Source organism: Coregonus lavaretus (genome assembly GCF_964263955.1).
Source record: "Coregonus lavaretus genome assembly, contig: HAP1_SCAFFOLD_361, whole genome shotgun sequence".
NCBI lineage: Eukaryota > Metazoa > Chordata > Actinopteri > Salmoniformes > Salmonidae > Coregonus > Coregonus lavaretus.
The window spans coordinates 118,571-141,901 of record NW_028165982.1 but is presented as its reverse complement, the minus strand read 5'-3'; the positions used below and the strand labels follow the sequence as shown (position 1 = coordinate 141,901).

The 23,331-nt window shown below is 46.8% G+C and overlaps 1 protein-coding gene across 2 annotated transcripts in view; it reads left to right on the top strand.

The window, feature by feature from the left end:
* Positions 1 to 1,513: 1,513 nt before the first annotated feature.
* The window catches only part of LOC311115239 (macrophage mannose receptor 1-like), a gene marked incomplete at its 3' end in the record, with an annotated part of 67,788 nt that continues 45,970 nt past the window's right edge, over positions 1,514 to 23,331 (top strand). For both annotated transcript variants that reach the window (XM_084190439.1, XM_084190438.1), the window contains exons 1-8: positions 1,514 to 1,587; positions 13,417 to 13,752; positions 15,226 to 15,399; positions 15,842 to 15,997; positions 16,603 to 16,716; positions 17,385 to 17,522; positions 18,119 to 18,295; positions 18,414 to 18,556. In XM_084190439.1, the coding sequence (XP_084046565.1) occupies positions 1,515 to 1,587; positions 13,417 to 13,752; positions 15,226 to 15,399; positions 15,842 to 15,997; positions 16,603 to 16,716; positions 17,385 to 17,522; positions 18,119 to 18,295; positions 18,414 to 18,556 (1,311 nt within the window). In that variant the 5' untranslated portion in view covers position 1,514. The remainder of the gene's footprint in view (positions 1,588 to 13,416; positions 13,753 to 15,225; positions 15,400 to 15,841; positions 15,998 to 16,602; positions 16,717 to 17,384; positions 17,523 to 18,118; positions 18,296 to 18,413; positions 18,557 to 23,331) is intronic.

Sequence of the window (23,331 nt, the reverse complement as noted above, 5' to 3'; positions counted from 1 at the left end):
ATATAGTGCACTACTTTAGACCAGAGAATGGCACCCTAGTCCCTATATAGTGCACTACTTTAGACCAGAGAATGGCACCCTATTCCCTATATAGTGCACTACTTTAGACCAGAGAATGGCACCCTATTCCCTATATAGTGCACTACTTTAGACCAGAGAATGGCACCCTATTCCCTATATAGTGCACTACTTTAGACCAGAGAATGGCACCCTATTCCCTATATAGTGCACTACTTTAGACCAGAGAATGGCACCCTATTCCCTATATAGTGCACTACTTTAGACCAGAGAATGGCACCCTAGTCCCTATATAGTGCACTACTTTAGACCAGAGAATGGCACCCTATTCCCTATATAGTGCACTACTTTAGACCAGAGAATGGCACCCTATTCCCTATATAGTGCACTACTTTAGACCAGAGAATGGCACCCTATTCCCTATATAGTGCACTACTTTAGACCAGAGAATGGCACCCTATTCCCTATATAGTGCACTACTTTAGACCAGAGAATGGCACCCTATTCCCTATATAGTGCACTACTTTAGAACAGAGAATAGCACCCTATTCCCTATATAGTGCACTACTTTAGACCAGAGAATGGCACCCTATTCCCTATATAGTGCACTACTTTAGAACAGAGAATAGCACCCTATTCCCTATATAGTGCACTACTTTAGACCAGAGAATGGCACCCTATTCCCTATATAGTGCACTACTTTAGAACAGAGAATAGCACCCTATTCCCTATATAGTGCACTACTTTAGAACAGAGAATGGCACCCTATTCCCTATATAGTGCACTACTTTAGACCAGAGAATGGCACCCTATTCCCTATATAGTGCACTACTTTAGACCAGAGAATGGCACCCTATCCCATATATAGTGCACTACTTTAGACCAGAGAATGGCACCCTATTCCCTATATAGTGCACTACTTTAGACCAGAGAATGGCACCCTATTCCCTATATAGTGCACTACTTTAGAACAGAGAATAGCACCCTATTCCCTATATAGTGCACTACTTTAGACCAGAGAATGGCACCCTATTCCCTATTTAGTGCACTACTTTAGAACAGAGAATAGCACCCTATTCCCTATATAGTGCACTACTTTAGAACAGAGAATGGCACCCTATTCCCTATATAGTGCACTACTTTAGACCAGGGCCCATTGGGATCTATATAGGGAATAGGGTGCCATTCGACTATTGTCTCATGACTCGTGGTCAGTGTAAAATACACAGAACGTCATTTTTTTTTTTTTACACAATAGTGTTTTCTGTTAATCGTATCCCTGACATAGTTATTATTTGAACATTGAGTACATGAAGGCTAATCGAGGGGGTGTCAGCGCCCCTCCCATTCACAAGAAAAGGTTACTAGTGTTGAAATGTCTCAACGACATCTGTTGATAGTGAAAGAAATATGCCATGTGACAGAGTATTTCATGGCTATTAAATAGCAGAACCAGTCGTACAGACCACTCAGTCAGTCACAACCCTACTGGGAAGATGACAGCCATCATGATAACAGTAGCAGTACTGTTGCTTTTCATTCAAACCACCCTGGAGGCTCCTGAAACAGGTATGTTGTCCATCTCATTGGTTATTGGTTTACACCTGAAACAGGTATGTTGTCCATCTCATTGGTTATTGGTTTACACCTGAAACAGGTATGTTGTCCATCTCATTGGTTATTGGTTTACACCTGAAACAGGTATGTTGTCCATCTCATTGGTTATTGGTTTACACCTGAAACAGGTATGTTGTCCATCTCATTGGTTATTGGTTTACACCTGAAACAGGTATGTTGTCCATCTCATTGGTTATTGGTTTACACCTGAAACAGGTATGTTGTCCATCTCATTGGTTATTGGTTTACACCTGAAACAGGTATGTTGTCCATCTCATTGGTTATTGGTTTACACCTGAAACAGGTATGTTGTCCATCTCATTGGTTATTGGTTTACACCTGAAACAGGTATGTTGTCCATCTCATTGGTTATTGGTTTACACCTGAAACAGGTATGTTGTCCATCTCATTGGTTATTGGTTTACTCTGCAGAGGACAGCTCTTTAGGTCTAACTCCTGTTCTGTCTTGTCCTGGCAGCTTATTAGCCTAACCATTTGGCTGATCCAGAATCCCAATTGAGACCAAGGTCCATTTTTCAATGGGGCCCTGTATGTATGTGATAGTGTTATGTAGTCCTATAACAGTGTTATGTAGCCCTTGACAGTGTTACGTATCCTTATGCTAGTGTTATGTAGCCCTATGACAGTATAGTGTAGCCCTATAACAGGGTTATGTAGCCCTATGACAGGGTTATGTAGCCCTATGACAGGGTTATGTAGCACTATAACAGGGTTATGTAGCCCTATGACAGGGTTATGTAGCCCTATAACAGGGTTATGTAGCCCTATGACAGGGTTATGTAGCCCTATGACAGTGTTATCCTGTTAAATGTAATGTCAAAAGGTACATTTCCGCCTAAATAAGCATACCCAAAAGTAATTATTTATCATGAGAAGGCCATAAACAATACTTAGTAATATGTAATACTGCCAGAAAGATTACAATCTCACGTTTCTGGAATTTTCAAAAATAAATTGCTGAGGTGTAATCACTTTTGAGGACACAAGCTCAAGTACACAGTATAAATGTAATGAAAATATGAAAAATAATATATAATTTTTTTCCTGTTCAACAAAAGAGGGGGGAATAGGAATTAATAATAATAATATGCCATTTAGCAGACGCTTTTATCCAAAGCCACTTACAGTCATGTGCGCATGCATTTTTACGTATGGGTGGTCCCGGGGATCGAACCCACTACCCTGGCGTTACAAGCGCCGTGCTCTATCAGCTGAGCTACAGAGGACCACGATTGCAATGCTTTCTGAATATAGTAACAATCAAATTATAAACGACTTACTATAAGATTTCACATTTCTTGTAACTGTAAAATAAATATGATCGTATTTAGTGACAGTACAAAATTGGCACCATTTCATATTACTGACAACAGAGCATTTTCTGCCCAGCGTCCTCTGTGTGATGCAGAGACGCCATTCAAATGCCTGCTGACTCATTACAACTTCAGCTTTTTAAGCACAAAGTGATTTAGTCCCTCTGTGACCAAGAGAAAGTGGTCTTGTTTCAGTTCTACAAAATTATTTTGTATTTTTTTCATGCTGAGAGCTAGAGAAGATCACGGCGAGATGAGTGCTGCAATCACACAGGCAGAGGAAATCGATCCTTTTGTCTGGATTGGCCAGAAAATGTGAGGTGTCGCTCCCTATGCAAATGAGGTGTCAGATTTCACATGCTGCGTCTCAGAGAGCAGCATGTGAAGCGGGACAACCGGAGCCTTCACACAGCAAATGATGTTGCGCCGTTTCACAGAGCGCTCTGTACACAAAAATGTTGGTCCGACTCACATCAATAATTTCAAAGCTCAATCATTTTCAATTACGCGTAATTTAAAAGCCCATTTCTTAGAGAGTGTTACAAACTGGGACTATGTTTTGTAACTTCCTTTGAAGAGTTGGTGATTGGGTCTAAATAGGCGTTGGTAGTCTAAATTCAGTGTACTTTTCTTTAACTACCATTTCCTGAAAGTCCGACTCTTCCGACACGTCAACACATTTTTTCTCAGCTTAGTGCCTTCAGAAGGTATTCACTACCTTTGGCAGGTTTGCAAAATCTCTAAGAGCTTTGCAAACCTGGATTGTACAATATCTGCCCATTTTATTATTTTGAAAATTCTTCAAGCTCTGTCAAGTTGGTTGTTGATCATTGCTAGACAGCCATTTTCAAGTCTTGCCATAGATTTAAGTCAAAACTAACTAGGCCACTCAGGAACATTCAGTGGCATCATTGTCAGAAAAACGTGTCTGTTTCTGGTCAGCTTGTGTTGTTGTCCTGCAGTAGCTAGCTTGCTAAATCGGCCCTTTCCTAAGGCATGGATGGGGATTTGGACTTGTGGTTTTGACTTAATTCTCTCTCCAGGCAATGTTTATGACGGCGATTCTGATCTAACCATAAATTAATATATTGTGCCACTGGCCTGAGACGATTGAAGTTCAATATGTAGCCTAGAAGTAACCTAGTAGGCTCATGTTAACTAACGTTAGCTAGCTAACTTAGCTGGTTCATTGTTGCGCACGCATGCAAGCACACACACACACACACACACACACACACACACACACACACACACACACACACACACACACATACACAGAAATCAGCCCCATGGACACCCACATGATTCTTAGCAACATGATTGGACTAAATTGTTTGTTTTTGTGCATACACTGCCGATTTTGCAGGTTTTCCTACTTACAAAGCATGTAGAGGTCTGTAATTTTTATCATAGGTACACTTCAACTGTGAGAGACGGAATCTAAAACAAAAATCCAGAAAATCACATTGTATGATTTTTAAGTAATTCATTTGCATTCTATTGCATGACATACAGTGGGGGAAAAAAGTATTTAGTCAGCCACCAATTGTGCAAGTTCTCCCACTTAAAAAGATGAGAGAGGCCTGTAATTTTCATCATAGGTACACGTCAACTATGACAGACAAAATGAGATTTCTTTTCTCCAGAAAATCACATTGTAGGATTTTTTATGAATTTATTTGCAAATTATGGTGGAAAATAAGTATTTAGTCACCTACAAACAAGCAAGGTTTCTGGCTCTCACAGACCTGTAACTTCTTTAAGAGGCCCTCCTGTTCTCCACTCATTACCTGTATTAACTGCACCTGTTTGAACTCGTTACCTGTAAAAAGACACCTGTCCACACTCAATCAAACAGACTCCAACCTCTCCACAATGGCCAAGACCAGAGAGCTGTGTAAGGACATCCGGGATAAAATTGTAGACCTGCACAAGGCTGGGATGGGCTACAGGACAATAGGCAAGCAGCATGGTGAGAAGGCACCAACTGTTGGCGCAATTATTAGAAAATGGAAGAAGTTCAAGATGACGGTCAATCACCCTCGGTCTGGGGCTCCATGCAAGATCTCACCTCGTGGGGCATCAATGATCATGAGGAAGGTGAGGGATCAGCCCAGAACTACACGGCAGGACCTGGTCAATGACCTGAAGAGAGCTGGGACTACAGTCTCAAAGAAAACCATTAGTAACACACTATGCCGTCATGGATTAAAATCCTGCAGCGCACGCAAGGTCCCCCTGCTCAAGCCAGCGCATGTCCAGGCCCGTCTGAAGTTTGCCAATGACCATCTGGATGATCCAGAGGAGGAATGGGAGAAGGCCATGTGGTCTGATGAGACAAAAATAGAGCTTTTTGGTCTAAACTCCACTCGCCGTGTTTGGAGGAAGAAGGATGAGTACAACCCCAAGAACACCATCCCAACCGTGAAGCATGGAGGTGGAAACGTCATTCTTTGGGGATGCTTTTCTGCAAAGGGGACAGGACGACTGCACCGTATTGAGGGGAGGATGGATGGGGCCATGTATCGCGAGATCTTGGCCAACAACCTCCTTCCCTCAGTAAGAGCATTGAAGATGGGTCGTGGCTGGGTCTTCCAGCATGACAACGACCCGAAACACACAGCCAGGGCAACTAAGGAGTGGCTCCGTAAGAAGCATCTCAAGGTCCTGGAGTGACCTAGCCAGTCTCCAGACCTGAACCCAATATAAAATCTTTGGAGGGAGTTGAAAGTCCGTATTGCCCAGCGACAGCCCCGAAACCTGAAGGATCTGGAGAAGGTCAGTATGGAGGAGTGGGCCAAAATCCCTGCTGCAGTGTGTGCAAACCTGGTCAAGACCTACAGGAAACGTACAGTGGGGGAAAAAAAGTATTTAGTCAGCCACCAATTGTGCAAGTTCTCCCACTTAAAAAGATGAGAGAGGCCAGCAATTTTCATCATAGGTACACGTCAACTATGACAGACAAAATGAGATTTTCTTTCTCCAGAAAATCACATTGTAGGATTTTTAATGAATTATTTGCAAATTATGGTGGAAAATATGTATTTGGTCAATAACAAAAGTTTCTCAATACTTTGTTATATACCCTTTCTTGGCAATGACACAGGTCAAACGTTTTCTGTAAGTCTTCACAAGGTTTTCACACACTGTTGCTGGTATTTTGGCCCATTCCTCCATGCAGATCTCCTCTAGAGCAGTGATGGTTTGGGGCTGTCGCTGGGCAACACGTACTTTCAACTCCCTCCAAAGATTTTCTATGGGGTTGAGATCTGGAGACTGGCTAGGCCACTCCAGGACCTTGAAATGCTTTTTACGAAGCCACTCCTTCGTTGCCCGGGCGGTGTGTTTGGGATCATTGTCATGCTGAAAGACCCAGCCACGTTTCATCTTCAATGCCCTTGCTGATGGAAGGAGGTTTTCACTCAAAATCTCACGATACATGGCCCCATTCATTCTTTCCTTTACACGGATCAGTCGTCCTGGTCCCTTTGCAGAAAAACAGCCCCAAAGCATGATGTTTCCACCCCCATGCTTCACAGTAGGTATGGTGTTCTTTGGATGCAACTCAGCATTCTTTGTCCTCCAAACACGACGAGTTGAGTTTTTACCAAAAAGTTCTATTTTGGTTTCATCTGACCATATGACATTCTCCCAATCCTCTTCTGGATCATCCAAATGCACTCTAGCAAACTTCAGACGGGCCTGGACATGTACTGGCTTAAGCAGGGGGACACATCTGGCACTGCAGGATTTGAGTCCCTGGCGGCGTAGTGTGTTACTGATGGTAGGCTTTGTTACTTTGGTCCCAGCTCTCTGCAGGTCATTCACTAGGTCCCCCCGTGTGGTTCTGGGATTTTTGCTCACTGTTCTTGTGATCATTTTGACCCCACGGGGTGAGATCTTGGATCTCCCAGATCGAGGGAGATTATCAGTGGTCTTGTATGTCTTCCATTTCCTAATAATTGCTCCCACAGTTGATTTCTTCAAACCAAGCTGCTTACCTATTGCAGATTCAGTCTTCCCAGCCTGGTGCAGGTCTACAATTGTGTTTCTGGTGTCCTTTGACAGCTCTTTGGTCTTGGCCATAGTGGAGTTTGGAGTGTGACTGTTTGAGGTTGTGGACAGTTGTCTTTTATACTGATAACAAGTTCAAACAGGTGCCATTAATACAGGTAACGAGTGGAGGACAGAGGAGCCTCTTAAAGAAGAAGTTACAGGTCTGTGAGAGCCAGAAATCTTGCTTGTTTGTAGGTGACCAAATACTTATTTTCCACCATAATTTGCAAATAAAATCATTAAAAATCCTACAATGTGATTTTCTGGATTTTTTTTTCTCAATTTGTCTGTCATAGTTGATGTGTACCTATGATGAAAATTACAGGCCTCTCTCATCTTTTTAAGTGGGAGAACTTGCACAATTGGTGGCTGACTAAATACTTTTTTCCCCCACTGTATATATACAGTGAGGGAAAAAAGTATTTGATCCCCTGCTGATTTTGTACGTTTGCCCACTGACAAAGAAATTATCAGTCTATAATTTTAATGGTAGGTTTATTTGAACAGTGAGAGACAGAATAACAACAAAAAAATCCAGAAAAACGCATGTCAAAAATGTTATAAATTGATTTGCATTTTAATGAGGGAAATAAGTATTTGACCCCCTCTCAATCAGAAAGATTTCTGGCTCCCAGGTGTCTTTTCTACAGGTAACGAGCTGAGATTAGGAGCACATTCTTAAAGGGAGTGCTCCTAATATCAGCTTGTTACCTGTATAAAAGACACCTGTCCACAGAAGCAATCAATCAATCCGATTCCAAACTCTCCACCATGGCCAAGACCAAAGAGCTCTCCAAGGATGTCAGGGACAAGATTTTAGACCTACACAAGGCTGGAATGGGCTACAAGACCATCGCCAAGCAGCTTAGTGAGAAGGTGACAACCGTTGGTGCGATTATTCGCAAATGGAAGAAACACAAAATAACTGTCAATCTCCCTCAGCCTGGGGCTCCATGCAAGATCTCACCTCGTGGAGTTGCAATGATCATGAGAATGGTGAGGAATCAGCCCAGAACTACACGGGAGGATCTTGTCAATGATCTCAAGGCAGCTGGGACCATAGTCACCAAGAAAACAATTGATAACACACTACGCTGTGAAGGACTGAAATCCTGCAGCGCCCGCAAGGTCCCCCTGCTCAAGAAAGCACATATACAGGCCCATCTGAAGTTTGCCAATGAACATCTGAATGATTCAGAGGAGAACTGGGTAAAAGTGTTGTGGTCAGATGAGACCAAAATGGAGCTCTTTGGCATCAACTCAACTCGCCGTGTTTGGAGGAGAAGGAATGCTGCCTATGACCCCAAGAACACCATCCCCACCATCAAACATGGAGGTGGAAACATTATGCTTTTGGGGTCATAGGGACAGGACAACTTCACCGCATCAAAGGGACGATGGACGGCGCCATGTACCGTCAAATCTTGGGTGAGAACTTCCTTCCCTCAGCCAGGGCATTGAAAATGGGTCATGGATGGGTATTCCAGCATGACAATGACCCAAAACACACGGCCAAGGCAACAAAGGAGAGGCTCAAGAAGAAGCACATTAAGGTCCTGGAGTGGCCTAGCCAGTCTCCAGACCTTAATCCCATAGAAAATCTGTGGAGGGAGCTGAAGGTTCGAGTTGCCAAATGTCATGCTCGAAACCTTAATGACTTGGAGAAGATCTGCAAAGAGCAATGGGACAAAATCCCTCCTGAGATGTGTGAAAACCTGGTGGCCAACTACAAGAAAAGTCTGACCTCTGTAATTGACAACAAGGGTTTTGCCACCAAGTACTAAGTCATGTTTTGCAGAGGGGTCAAATACTTATTTCCCTAATTAAAATGCAAATCAATTCATAACATTTTTGACATGCGTTTTTCTGGATTTTTCTGTTGATATTCTGTCTCTCACTGTTCAAATAAACCTACCATTAAAATTATAGACTGATCATGTCTTTGTCAGTGGGCAAACGTACAAAATCAGTAGGGGATCAAATACTTTTTTCCCCTCACTGTGTATATATATATATATATTTATATATATATATAGAATTATTGTAAAATTAACTCTGTCCATAAGGTGTAGATAGTAAGTATAGACCGGAAGTAGAGGCCTGGGCATTGTTGTTCACTAATTTAGGGAAAGGATGGTGGGGTTGAAAAGTAATAAAGGGGAGTATATATATATATTTTTTTAAACATGGGGGATTGGAAGTGATGCAGACAATTACATTGATAGAAGATACAATCTATCTGCAATATTAAGCTGATCCATTCCCCCAGAAAAAAAAAAGAATGTGAAATGTCAGAATAATAGTAGAGAGTGATTTATTTCAGCTTTTATTTATTTCATCACATTCCCAGTGGGTCAGAAGTTTACATACGCTTAATTAGTATTTGGTAGCATTGCCTTTAAATTATTTAACTTGGGTCAAACGATTCGGGTAGCCTTCCACAAGCTTCCCACAATAAGTTGGGTGAATTTTGGCCCTTTCCTCCTGACAGAGCTGGTGTAACTGAGTCAGGTTTGTAGGCCTCCTTGCTCGCACACGCTTTTTCAGTTCTGCCCACAAATGTTCTATAGGATTGAGGTCAGGGCTTTGTGATGGCCACTCCAATACCTTGACTTTGTTGTCCTTAAGCCATTTTGCCACAACTTTGGAAGTATGCTTGGGGTCATTGTCCATTTTGAAGACCCATTTGCGACCAAGCTTTAACTTCCTGACTGATGTCTTGAGATGTTGCTTCAATATATCCACATAATTTTCCTTCCTCATGATGCCATCTATTTTGTGAAGTTCACCAGACCCTCCTGCAGCAAAGCACCCCCACAGCATGATGCTGCCACCCCCGTGCTTCATGGTTGGGATGGTGTTCTTCGGCTTGCAAAGCAACCCCTTTTTCCTCCAAACATAAACAATGGTCATTATGGCCAAACAGTTCTATTTTTGTTTAATCAGACCAGAGGACATTTCTCCAAAAAGTACGATCTTTGTCCCCATGTGCAGTTGCAAACCGTAGTCTGGCTTTTTTATGGCGGTTTTGAAGCAGTGGCTTCTTCCTTGCTGAGTGGCCTTTCAGGTTATGTCGATATAGGACTCGTTTTACTGTGGATATAGATACTTTGGTACCTGTTTCCTCCAGCATCTTCACAAGGTCCTTTGCTGTTGTTCTGGGATTGATTTGCATTTTTCTTACCAAAGTACGTTCATCTCTAGGAGACAGAACGCGTCTCCTTCCTGAGCGGTATGACGGCTGCGTGGTCCCATGGTGTTTATACTTGCGTACTATTGTTTGTACAGATGAACGAGGTCTTGGCTGATTTCTTTTGATTTTCCCATGATGTCAAGCAAAAAGAAATTTGTGGAGTGATTGAAAAACGAGTTTTAATGACTCCAACCAAAGTGTTTGTAAACTTCCGACTTCAACTGACATTTAAAATGTATTAAATGTACATTTTGTGTCACTGATCTAACACAACAAAATGTGGAAAGTCCAGGCTTTCCGAAGGCGCTGTATATTCTCCATACTTGCCCAGAGTGTCACATTCATTTAATGACGGGTCAGACCAAGGCGCAGCTTGATATGCGTACATGTTTATTTTAACTGTTAAACACACGACAAAACAACAAAGGAAACGAAACGTGAAGTCCAAGGTAGCACACACAACATACCTTATCCGGAACAAGATCCCACAACTAGACTGTGCCAATAGGCTGCTTAAGTATGGTCCCCAATCAGAGACAACGAGCGACAGCTGCCTCTGATTGGGAACCTCACCGGCCAACATAAATCCACACATGCTAGATATACAACATAGAATATATACAAACAAAACATATAAGAGTCCCCTGAGTCAGGGCGTGACACAGAGGGAATTGTTGACATTGTCAATGATTTAGTCTAGATAACTTCCTTTGGAAAAAAAATGAATTTTACGTACGTTTTTAGTATTTTACAGGTAAAAAGATGACAAAAAGTATTCATCTACAATCTGCTCTGGACAAGTCCGGTCCTTGAATGTCTTAAAAAATGAAACCAAAATATTTAGTCTGACTTCATCCAGTGTCCAAAAAAAAAAAAAAAAAAAATCGATTTGCGCGATATCCAAATATGCACAATTTATTGAGATCACCTAATTTGCATACATTACCAGTCAAACGTTTGGACACACCTACTCATTCAAGGGTTTTAATTTATTTTAATATTTTCTATAGTGAAGAAATCATGTAGTAACCAGAAAAGTGTTAAACAAATCAAAAACCTTCCGGAGACACTTGAAACCCCACCTCTTTAAGGAATACCTGGGATAGGATAAAGTAATCCTTCTACCCCCCTTGCCCCCCCCCCCCCCCAAAAAAAGATATAACATACAAAAAATACACAAATAATTATATTGTAAAGTGGTTATCCCACTGGCTATCATAAGGTGAATGCACCAATTTGTAAGTCACTCTGAATAAGAGCGTCTGCTAAATGATGTAAATGTAATATTTGAGATTCTTCAAATAGCCACCCTTTTGCCTTGATGACAGCTTTGCACACTCTTGGCATTCTCTCAACCAGCTTCACCTGGAATGCTTTTCCAACAGTCTTGAAGGAGTTCCCACATATGCTGAGCACTGCTTTTCCTTCACTCTGCCGTCCGACTCATCCCAAACCATCTCAACTGGGTTGAGGTCGGGGGATTGTGGAGGCCAGGTCATCTGATGCAGCACTCCATCACTCCCCTTCTTGGTAAAAAAAACCCTTACACAGCCTGGAGGTGTGTTGGGTCATTGTCCTGTTGAAAAACAAATGATAGTCCCACTAAGCCCAAACCAGATGGGATGGTGTATCGCTGCAGAATACTCTGGTAGCCATGCCGGTTAAGTGTGCCTTGAATTCTAAATAAATCACAGACGGTGTCACCAGCAAAGCACCCCCACACCATAACACCTCCTCCTCCATGCTTTATGGTGGGAACTACACATGCGGAGATCATCTGTTCACCCACACCGCGTCTCACAAAGACATGGCGGTTGGAACCAAAAATCTCAAATTTAGACTCCAGACCAATGGACAAATTTCCACCGGTCTAATGTCCATTGTTCATGTTTCTTGTCCCAAGCATGTCTCTTCTTCTTATTGGTGTCCTTTAGTAGTGGTTTCTTTGCAGCAATTTGACCATGTAGGCCTGATTCACACAGTCTCCTCTGAACAGTTGATGTTGAGTGTCTGTGACTTGAACTCTGTGAAGTATTTATTTGGGCTGCTATTTCTGAGGCTGGTAACTCTAATGAACTTATCCTCTTCAGCAGAGGTAACTCTGGGTCTTCCTTTCCTGTGGTGGTCCTCATCAGAGCCAGTTTCATCACAGCACTTGATGGTTTTTGCGACTGCACTTGAAGAAACGTTCAAAGTTCTTGACATTTCCGTATTGACTGACCTTCATGTTAAAGTAATGATGGACTGTCGTTTCTCTTTGCTTATTTGAGCTGTTCTTGCCATAATATGGACTTGGTCTTTTACCAAATAGGGCTATCTTCTGTATACCCCCCTACCGTTACACAACACAACTGATTGGCTCAAACGCATTAAGAAGGAAATAAATTCCACAAATTAACTTTTAAGAAGGCACACCTGTTAATTGAAATACATTCCAGGTGACTACCTCATGAAGCTGGTTGAGAGAATGCCAAGAGTGTACAAAGCTGTCATCAAGGCAAAGGTGGCTACTTTGAAGAAACTTAAATATAAAATATATTTAGATAAAAAAAAAAAAAAAATGGTTACTTCATGATTCCACATGTGTTACTTCATAGTTTTGATGTCTTCTCTATTATTCTACAATGTAGAAAACAGTAAAATAAGAAAAACCCTGGAATGAGTAGGCGTGTCCAAACTTTGACTGGTACTGTATGTTAATAGCATGTATAGTAAAATGTGAAGAAGTGTTATATTTGTGTTTACATTGAACCGGTAAAAGTTGATTTTGAAATGATTAAGGGAAAACAATTCCTTATGAGGGTGTGTTGCCTGGCCTTAAGAGGATTTATGTAGCCCTATAACAGGGGTATTTAGCCCTATGACAGTGTTATGTAGCCCTATAACAGGGTTATGTAGCCCTATAACAGGGTTATGTAGCCTTATGACAGGGTTATGTAGCCCTAAAACAGGGTTATCTAGCCCTATAACAGGGTTATGTAGCCCTATAACAGGGTTATGTAGCCCTATGACAGTGTTATGTGGCCCTATGACAGGGTTATGTAGCCCTATGTCAGTGTTATGTCGCCCTATGACAGGGTTATGTAGCCCTATGACAGTTAAAAAGCACTTCTGAAAGAGGGTTCAATTAAAGTTAAAATGTTTGCCTGTTATGTCAGTGCTGGTTAGTGATTTTGTTTTTGTAATTTTCCTTTGTAGACGGTCCCTTCATTCTCTTCAATGCAGCCAGTGGCATTAAACAGGGTCTGGCACGCTGGGTGTCAGGGGGACGTCTCTACTACCCCAGCATTAGGAAGTGTGCTGGGGTCTCTGGGAAGAAAGAGGGTAGTACCCTGGTGTTTTCTGACTGTGATGAGAATAGCCACCTCCAGCAGTGGGAGTGTAGTAACCACACACTGCTCAATCTGAAAGGACAGACTCTGTACCTCCACATCAACGACAACAATGATCGGGTGCTGTCCAGAGACATGGGGCCTCGGAGTCGCTGGATCGTCTTCGGTACAACGGACGGCCCCTGCTCAAGGACCCACAGAGGTACGGGATTTCTCATTTATTAGGATTTTACACAAAGTCTCAACACATTTCACAAGAAGCAAGGTTAAAGGCAGGTTACATATAACTCCCTGACCAAGGCCCTTCTCCCCCGATTGCTCACATAACTACATCTGACAGTAGTTTAGTTTTTTTGTTTGTTTAATAATTCAACCATTAAAAAAAATCAAGCACACATAAAACTTGAAAAAGCCGTACATGCACATGAGTAAAATCATGGAGGAAAACACACATTACAGTCTGGGACTTCTTTCCATGGTGGTCCTCTGGAGACAAGATGGCTGGCAAGATGGAACACAGTATGACAACCAGATTATAAAACAAAAAACGAAGAAGAAGAACATCTATCTCATCATTGCAGTTACATCGTAGGGGTCATTCATATGGGCACAGAAGACATCAAACAGGTTTTTACTTTTTAAGCTGCCCAGAGAGGACGTCGTTTTTCTGGGCAGAGGCAGCTCATTCCACTCTGAGGCTCCAGTATACGTGATAATACCTTTCCCAGCATTACCCCTGAACCTGTATAAGCACACATTAGCAACAGCTGATCTGGCGCTGTGATTGTTTGCATCCCTAACACGGGGAAAGTAATCACTTAGATAGTACATTTTAACGACTGCAGGTTACACATAACTACATTTGACAGTACATTTGATTGAAAAAAAAACAACCTACATATTTTCCCCTGAGAATCCACAACGTACAGTAACACACACACACACACACACACACAGGGACACACACACAAAGAGAAAGAGGGACACGCACTCACAGACAGTGTCCCATAATAGTGTTCAAATAGGAGGCCATATTCACCAACAAGGTCACGCAGGGGGGCAGAGGGGCAGGGAGGCCGAGGGGCAGGGAGGCAGGGAGGCAGGGGGGCAGGGGGGCAGGGAGGCAGGGGGGCAGAGGGGCAGGGAGGCCGAGGGGCAGAGGGGCAGGGAGGCAGGGGGGCAGAGGGGCAGGGAGGCCGAGGGGCAGAGGGGCAGGGAGGCAGGGGGGCAGGGAGGCCGAGGGGCAGAGGGGCAGGGAGGCAGAGGGGCAGGGAGGCCGAGGGGCAGAGGGGCAGGGAGGCAGAGGGGCAGAGGGGCAGAGGGGCAGAGGGGCAGAGAGGCAGAGGGGCAGGGAGGCAGAGAGGCAGGGGGGCAGGGAGGCAGGGGGGCAGAGGGGCAGAGAGGCAGAGGGGCAGGGAGGCAGAGAGGCAGGGGGGCAGGGAGGCAGGGGGGCAGAGGGGCAGGGGGGCAGGGAGGCAGGGGGGCAGAGGGGCAGAGGGGCAGGGAGGCAGAGGGGCAGGGAGGCAGGGAGGCAGAGGGGCAGAGAGGCAGAGGGGCAGTAAAACCCTTGGGGCTGAAACCTACGTCACACTGAGCACTTAACCACATACACACACACACACACACTCACACACTCACACACACTCACAGTAACCCCTGTCCCTGTTTCCTTCAGAACTCTTTACCATCGAAGGAAACGCATTTGGGCATCCCTGTCAGTTTCCCTTCCTGTACAAAGACCAATGGTACGGAGACTGTACCTTGATGGACTCCTCTGTTGGACGCCTCTGGTGTGCCACCGAAACAAACTACCAAGACAATGAACTGTGGGGCTACTGTCCATCCAAATGTGAGTATTACATCTGTTACTTACTGTGTGTCAATATACGCACCTGTTAGATGCTACTATTTTTCTCTCTCTCTCTCTCTCTCTCTCTCTCTCTCTCTCTCTCTCTCTCTCTCTCTCTCTCTCTCTCTCTCTCTCTCTCTGTCTCTCTGTCTCTCTGTCTCTCTCTCTCTCTCTCTCTCTCTCTCTCTGTCTCTCTCTCTCTCTCTCTGTCTCTGTCTCTGTCTCTGTCTCTGTCTCTGTCTCTCTCTCTCTCTCTCTCTCTCTCTCTCTCTCTCTCTCTCTCTCTCTCTCTCTCTCTCTCTCTCTCTGTCTCTCTGTCTCTCTGTCTCTCTCTCTCTCTCTCTCTCTCTCTCTCTCTCTCTCTCTCTCTCTCTCTGTCTCTGTCTCTGTCTCTGTCTCTCTCTCTCTCTCTCTCCCTCATCCCTCATCCCTCATCCTATAGCTATGGAGCATTGGCATAAGAACCCAGTCACAGGTGCATTCTACCAGGTGAACCTCCGCTCTGCCCTGACCTGGCACCAGGCTCGGACCAGCTGCCAACAGCAGGGAGCAGACTTGGCCTCAATCACCGCACCCCACGAGCAGAGCTACTTATCAGGTAGTGCCACCTGGTGGCCATGCTCACATTCACATACATCAGGCGTGTCAAACTCCAACCCTGGAGGGCCGAGTTGTCTGCTGGTTTTTATTTCCTTTCAATTCAAGACCTAGCTTAACGAATCAATCAAGTAGAAGGAAGGAGCGAAAACCTGCAGACATTCTGTCCATTAGGACTGGAGTTAGAGACGTCCACCATTCTAAAGCACTACTGGAGTTAGAGACGTCCACCATTCTAAACACTACTGGAGTTAGAGACGTCCACCGTTCTAAACACTACTGGAGTTAGAGACGTCCACCGTTCTAAAGCACTACTGGAGTTAGAGACGTCCACCATTCTAAACACTACTGGAGTTAGAGACGTCCACCGTTCTAAAGCACTACTGGAGTTAGAGACGTCCACCGTTCTAAAGCACTACTGGAGTTAGAGACGTCCACCGTTCTAAAGCACTACTGCTATTCAAATCTGCACAGCAGTCTTCTTACAGCCCAGTATATACACACTTCCTTCCACATAATATCATGTACTACTGTGTTTATTAGTGTACTGTTCATGTACTATTTATGTCACATGCAACTTTCTCTCCTTCTCTGTCTTACACACAGGCCTGGTTGGTAGAGAGCATGTGCCGCTGTGGACGGGGCTGAACGCTCTGGAGCAGGACAGTGGGTGGCAGTGGAGCAGTGGAAAGCCCCTCCGCTACTTCCGCTGGGACTCGGGTGAGTTCTCACCTTTTCACTGTTCCCTTTACGGTGCACTACTTTGACCAGGGTCTGTTGCACTATATAGGGAATAGGGTGCACCATTTTGGACACAGATTAGATGGGACGTCACAATGAGACTTTACATTTTATGGGACTCTGGTGAGAACATTAAGCATTTGTTAATGTTACGATTCTTGTTGTTGTTAGTCTTCAGATGTAGTGATATATCTGTTGTTAGTCTTCAGATGTAGTGATATATCTGTTGTTAGTCTTCAGATGTAGTGATATATCTGTTGTTAGTCTTCAGATGTAGTGATATCTGTTGTTAGTCTTCAGATGTAGTGATATATCTGTTGTTAGTCTTCAGATGTAGTGATATATCTGTTGTTAGTCTTCAGATGTAGTGATATATCTGTTGTTAGTCTTCAGATGTAGTGATATATCTGTTGTTAGTCTTCAGATGTAGTGATCTATCTGTTGTTAGTCTTCAGATGTAGTGATATATCTGTTGTTAGTCTTCAGATGTAGTGATATATCTGTTGTTAGTCTTCAGATGTAGTGATCTATCTGTTGTTAGTCTTCAGATGTAGTGATATATCTGTTGTTAGTCTTCAGATGTAGTGATATATCTGTTGTTAGTCTTCAGATGTAGTGATATATCTGTTGTTGTTGTTTGTCTGTAGGTCACCCTCTCCCTGATCCTGGTCAGATCTGTGGACTGGTCAACCCGGCTCAGCAGTCCTACTGGCAGAGCTCCCTGTGCTCCAAGTCACTAGGCTACGTCTGTCAGAAAGACCCACCTACAGCCCCTGTTCAGCCAGGTACGTCTGTCAGAAAGACCCACCTACAGCCCCTGTTCAGCCAGGTACGTCTGTCAGAAAGACCCACCTAGAGTCCCTGTTCAGCCAGGTACGTCTGTCAGAAAGCCCACCTAGAGTCCCTGTTCAGCCAGGTACGTCTGTCAGAAAGACCCACCTACAGCCCCTGTTCAGCCAGGTACGTCTGTCAGAAAGACCCACCTACAGCCCCTGTTCAGCCAGGTACGTCTGTCAGAAAGACCCACCTACAGCCCCTGTTCAGCCAGGTACGTCTGTCAGAAAGACCCACCTACAGCCCCTGTTCAGCCAGGTACGTCTGTCAGAAAGACCCACCTACAGCCCCTGTTCAGCCAGATCCAACACTCCATTCTACTCTGCTCAATTCATTTCAGACTAGTCCAGTCCATTTTAGTCTAGTCCAGTCTAGTCTAGTCCAGTCCATTTCAATCCAGTCCAGTTCGTTTTGATTCTGTTCAGTCCATTTCAGTCCAGTCTAGTCCAGTTCAGTTCTTTATGATTTGATTTGGTTTAGTATGGGCAGGTGTATTTGTTGTAGCACAGTATTCTTAAATGTGTTTCCATGTGTTTGTGATCATCAGAAGAGGCAGGTTCATGCTCCGGTCCGTGGATTCCCTACGCTGCCAGGTGCTACCGCCTCCAGCGCACTAAGAAGACCTGGACAGAGGCTCAGATGGAATGTCGCAAGGACGGAGGCGACCTGGCCAGCATCCACAACATCGAGCAGCACAGCTTTGTGATGTCACAGCTGGGATATGGTCAGTGAAACACTGATACGCTAGAGTTCGCACGTTAGACAGTGAGTGAAAAGGGTAACTCCAACTCACCTCTCCTCTTCCCACCTCCCCTCCCCTCCTCTCCTCTCCTCTGTCCCAGCGGCCGCTGACGAGCTGTGGATCGGGATGAACGACGTCAAGACGCCACTACTGTTTGAGTGGAGCGACCAATCCCCTGTCACCTACACCAGGTGGGAGGAAGCCATGCTAAGGGAGGGCAACTGTGTCCTGGTCAGGGGAGAGGTATGGTATGCACCCCCCTGTACCATCACCCCCCTCCAGACTGCCCCTAACCCTAACCCTGGCCCTAACCCTGGCCCTAACCCTGGCCCTAACCCTAACACCCACTAAACCTGGCCCTAACCCTGGCCCTAACCCTGGCCCTAACCCTAACACCCCCTAACCCTGGCCCTAACCCTGGCCCTAACCCTGGCCCTAACCCTGGCCCTAACCCTGGCCCTAACCCTGGCCCTAACCCTAACACCCCCTAACCCTAACACCCCCTAACCCTGGCCCTAACCCTAACACCCCCTAACCCTAACACCCTCTAACCCTAACACCCCCTAACCCAAACACCCCCTAACCCTAACACCCCCTAACCCTAACACCCCCTAACCCTAACACCCCCTAACCCTAACACCCCCTAACCCTAACACCCCCTAACCCTAACACCCCCTAACCCTGCCCCTAACCCTGCCCCTAACCCTAACACCCCCTAACCCTAACACCCCCTAACCCTAACACCCCCTAACCCTAACACCCCCTAACCCTAACACCCCCTAACCCTGGCCCTAACCCTAACACCCCCTAACCCTAACACCCCCTAACCCTAACACCCCCTAACACCCCCTAACCCTGGCCCTAACCCTAACACCCCCTAACCCTAACACCCCCTAACCCTAACACCCCCTAACCCTAACACCCCCTATTCCTAACACCCCCTAACCCTAACACCCCCTAACCCTAACACCCCCTAACACCCCCTAACCCTAACACCCCCTAACCCTAACACCCCCTAACCCTAACACGCCCTAACCCTAACACCCCCTAACCCTAACACCCCCTAACCCTGGCCCTAACCCTAACACCCCCTAACCCTACCACCCCCTAACCCTAACACCCCCTAACCCTAACACCCCTAACCCTAACACCCCCTAACCCTAACACCCCCTAACCCTGGGCCTAACCCTAAAACCCCCTAACACCCCCTAACCCTGCCCCTAACCCTAAAACCCCCTAACCCTAACACCCCCTAACCCTAACACCCCCTAACCCTTCACCCCCTAACCCTAACACCCTCTAACCCTATAACCCCCTAACCCCTAACCCTAACACCCCCTAACACCCCCTAACCCTGCCCCTAACCCTAACACCCCCTAACCCTAACACCCCCTAACCCTAACACCCCCTAACCCTATAACCCCCTAACCCCTAACCCTAACACCCCCTAACCCTAACACCCCCTAACCCTAACACCCCCTAACCCTAACCCTAACCCTAACACCCCCTAACCCTAACACCCCCTAACCCTGGCCCTAACCCTAACACCCCCTAACCCTAACACCCCCTAACCCTAACACCCCCTAACACCCCCTAACACCCCCTACCACCCCCTAACACCCCCTAACACCCCCTAACACCCCCTAACACCCCCTAACACCCCCTAACCCTGCCCCTAACCCTAACACCCCCTAACCCTAACACCCCCTAACCCTAACACCCCCTAACCCTAACACCCCTAACCCTAACACCCCCTAACCCTAACACCCCCTAACCCTAACACCCTCTAACCCTAACACCCCCTAACCCCTAACCCTAACACCCCCTAAACCTAACACCCCCTAACCCTAACACCCCCTAACCCTGGCCCTAACCCTAACACCCCCTAACCCAAACCCTAACACCCCCTAACCCTAACACCCCCTAACCCTAACACCCCCTAACCCTAACACCCCCTAACCCTGGCCCTAACCCTAACACCCCCTAACCCTAACCCTAACACCCCCTAACCCTAACACCCCCTGACCCTAACACCCACTAACCTTAACACCCACTAACCCTAACACCCCCTAACCCTAACACCCCCTAACCCTAACACCCCCTAACCCTAACCCTAACCCTAACACCCCCTAACCCTAACACCCCCTAACCCTACCACCCCCTAACCCTAACACCCCCTAACCCTAACACCCCCTAACCCTAACACCCCCTAACTTTAACACTCCCCAACCCTAACACCCCCTAACCCCAACACCCCCTAACCCTAACACCCCCTAACCCTAACCCTAACCCTAACACCCCCTAACCCTACCACCCCCTAACCCTACCACCCCCTAACCCTAACACCCCCTAACCCTAACACCCCCTAACCCTAACACCCTCTAACCCTAACACCCCCTAACCCTAACACCCCCTAACCCTAACACGCCCTAACCCTGCCCCTAACCCTAACCCTGGCCCTAACCCTACCACCCCCTAACCCTAACACCCCCTAACCCTAACCCTAACCCTAACACCCCCTAACCCTAACACCCCCTAACCCTAACACCCCCTAACCCTAACCCTAACCCTAACACCCCCTAACCCTGCCCCTAACCCTAACCCTGGCCCTAACCCTACCACCCCCTAACCCTAACACCCCCTAACCCTAACCCTAACCCTAACACCCCCTAACCCTAACACCCCCAAACCTAACACCCTCTAACCCTAACCCTAACACCCCCTAACCCTAACACCCCCTAACCCTGGCCCTAACCCTAACACCCCCTAACCCTAACACCCCCTAACCCTGGCCCTAACCCTAACACCCCCTAACCCTAACACCCCCTAACCCTAACAACCCCTAACCCTAACACCCCCTAACCCTAACACCCCCTAACCCTAACACCCCCTAACCCTAACACCCCCTAACCCTAACACCCCCTAACCCTGGCCCTAACCCTAACACCCCCTAACCCTAACACCCCCTAACCCTAACACCCCCTAACCCTAAAAACCCCTAACCCTAACACCCCCTAACCCTAACACCCCCTAACCCTAACACCCCCTAACGCTAACACCCCCTAACGCTAACACCCCCTAACCCTAACACCCCCTAACCCTAACACCCCCTAACCCTAACACCCCCTAACCCTAACACCCCCTAACCCTAACACCCCCTAACCCTAACACCCCCTAACCCTAACACTCCCTAACCCTGCCCCTAACCCTAACCCTGGCCCTAACCCTAACACCCCCTAACCCTAACACCCCCTAACCCTAACACCCCCTAACCCTAACACCCCCTAACCCTGCCCCTAACCCTAACACCCCCTAACCCTAACACCCCCTAACCCTAACCCTAACCCTAACACCCCCTAACCCTGCCCCTAACCCTAACACCCCCTAACCCTAACACCCCCTAACCCTAACACCCCCTAACCCTAACACTCCCTAACACCCCCTAACCCACCCCCTAACCCTAACACCCCCTAACCCTGGCCCTAACCCTAACACCCCCTAACCCTAACACCCCCTAACCCTAACACCCCCTAACCCTAACACCCCCTAACCCTAACACCCCCTAACCCTAACACCCCCTAACCCTAACACCCCCTAACCCTGCCCCTAACCCTAACACCCCCTAACCCTAACACCCCCTAACCCTGCCCCTAACCCTAACACCCCCTAACCCTAACACCCCCTAACCCTAACACCCCCTGACCCTAACACCCCCTAACACCCCCTAACCCTAACACCCCCTAACCCTAACACCCCCTAACCCTGGCCCTAACCCTAACACCCCCTAACCCTAACACCCCCAAACCTAACACCCTCTAAACCTAACACCCCCTAACCCTGGCCCTAACCCTAACACCCCCTAACCCTAACACCCCCTAACCCTAACACCCCCTAACCCTAACACCCCCTAACCCTAACACCCCCTAACCCTGGCCCTAAACCTAACACCCCCTAACCCTAACACCCCCTAACCCTAACACCCCCTAACCCTAACACCCCCTAACCCTTACACCCCCTAACCCTAACACCCCCTAACCCTAACACCCCCTAACCCTAACACCCCCTAACCCTAACACCCCCTAACCCTAACCCCCTAACCCTACCACCCCCTAACCCTACCACCCCCTAACCCTAACACCCCCTAACCCTAACACCCCCTAACCCTAACACCCCCTAACCCTAACACCCCCTAACCCTGGCCCTAACCCTAACACCCCCTAACCCTAACACCCCCTAACCATGGCCCTAACCCTAACACCCCCTAACCCTAACACCCCCTAACCCTAACACCCCCTAACCCTAACACCCCCTAACCCTGGCCCTAACCCTAACACCCTCTAACCCTAACACCCCCTAACCCTAACACCCCCTAACCCTAACACCCCCTAACCCTGGCCCTAACCCTAACACCCCCTAACCCTAACACCCCCTAACCCTGCCCCTAACCCTAACACCCCCTAACCCTAACACCCCCTAACCCTAACACCCCCTGACCCTAACACCCCCTAACACCCCCTAACCCTAACACCCCCTAACCCTAACACCCCCTAACCCTGGCCCTAACCCTAACACCCCCTAACCCTAACACCCCCAAACCTAACACCCTCTAAACCTAACACCCCCTAACCCTGGCCCTAACCCTAACACCCCCTAACCCTAACACCCCCTAACCCTAACACCCCCTAACCCTAACACCCCCTAACCCTGGCCCTAAACCTAATACCCCCTAACCCTAACACCCCCTAACCCTAACACCCCCTAACCCTAACACCCCCTAACCCTTACACCCCCTAACCCTAACACCCCCTAACCCTAACACCCCCTAACCCTAACACCCCCTAACCCTAACACCCCCTAACCCTAACCCCCTAACCCTACCACCCCCTAACCCTACCACCCCCTAACCCTAACACCCCCTAACCCTAACACCCCCTAACCCTAACACCCCCTAACCCTAACACCCCCTAACCCTGGCCCTAACCCTAACACCCCCTAACCCTAACACCCCCTAACCATGG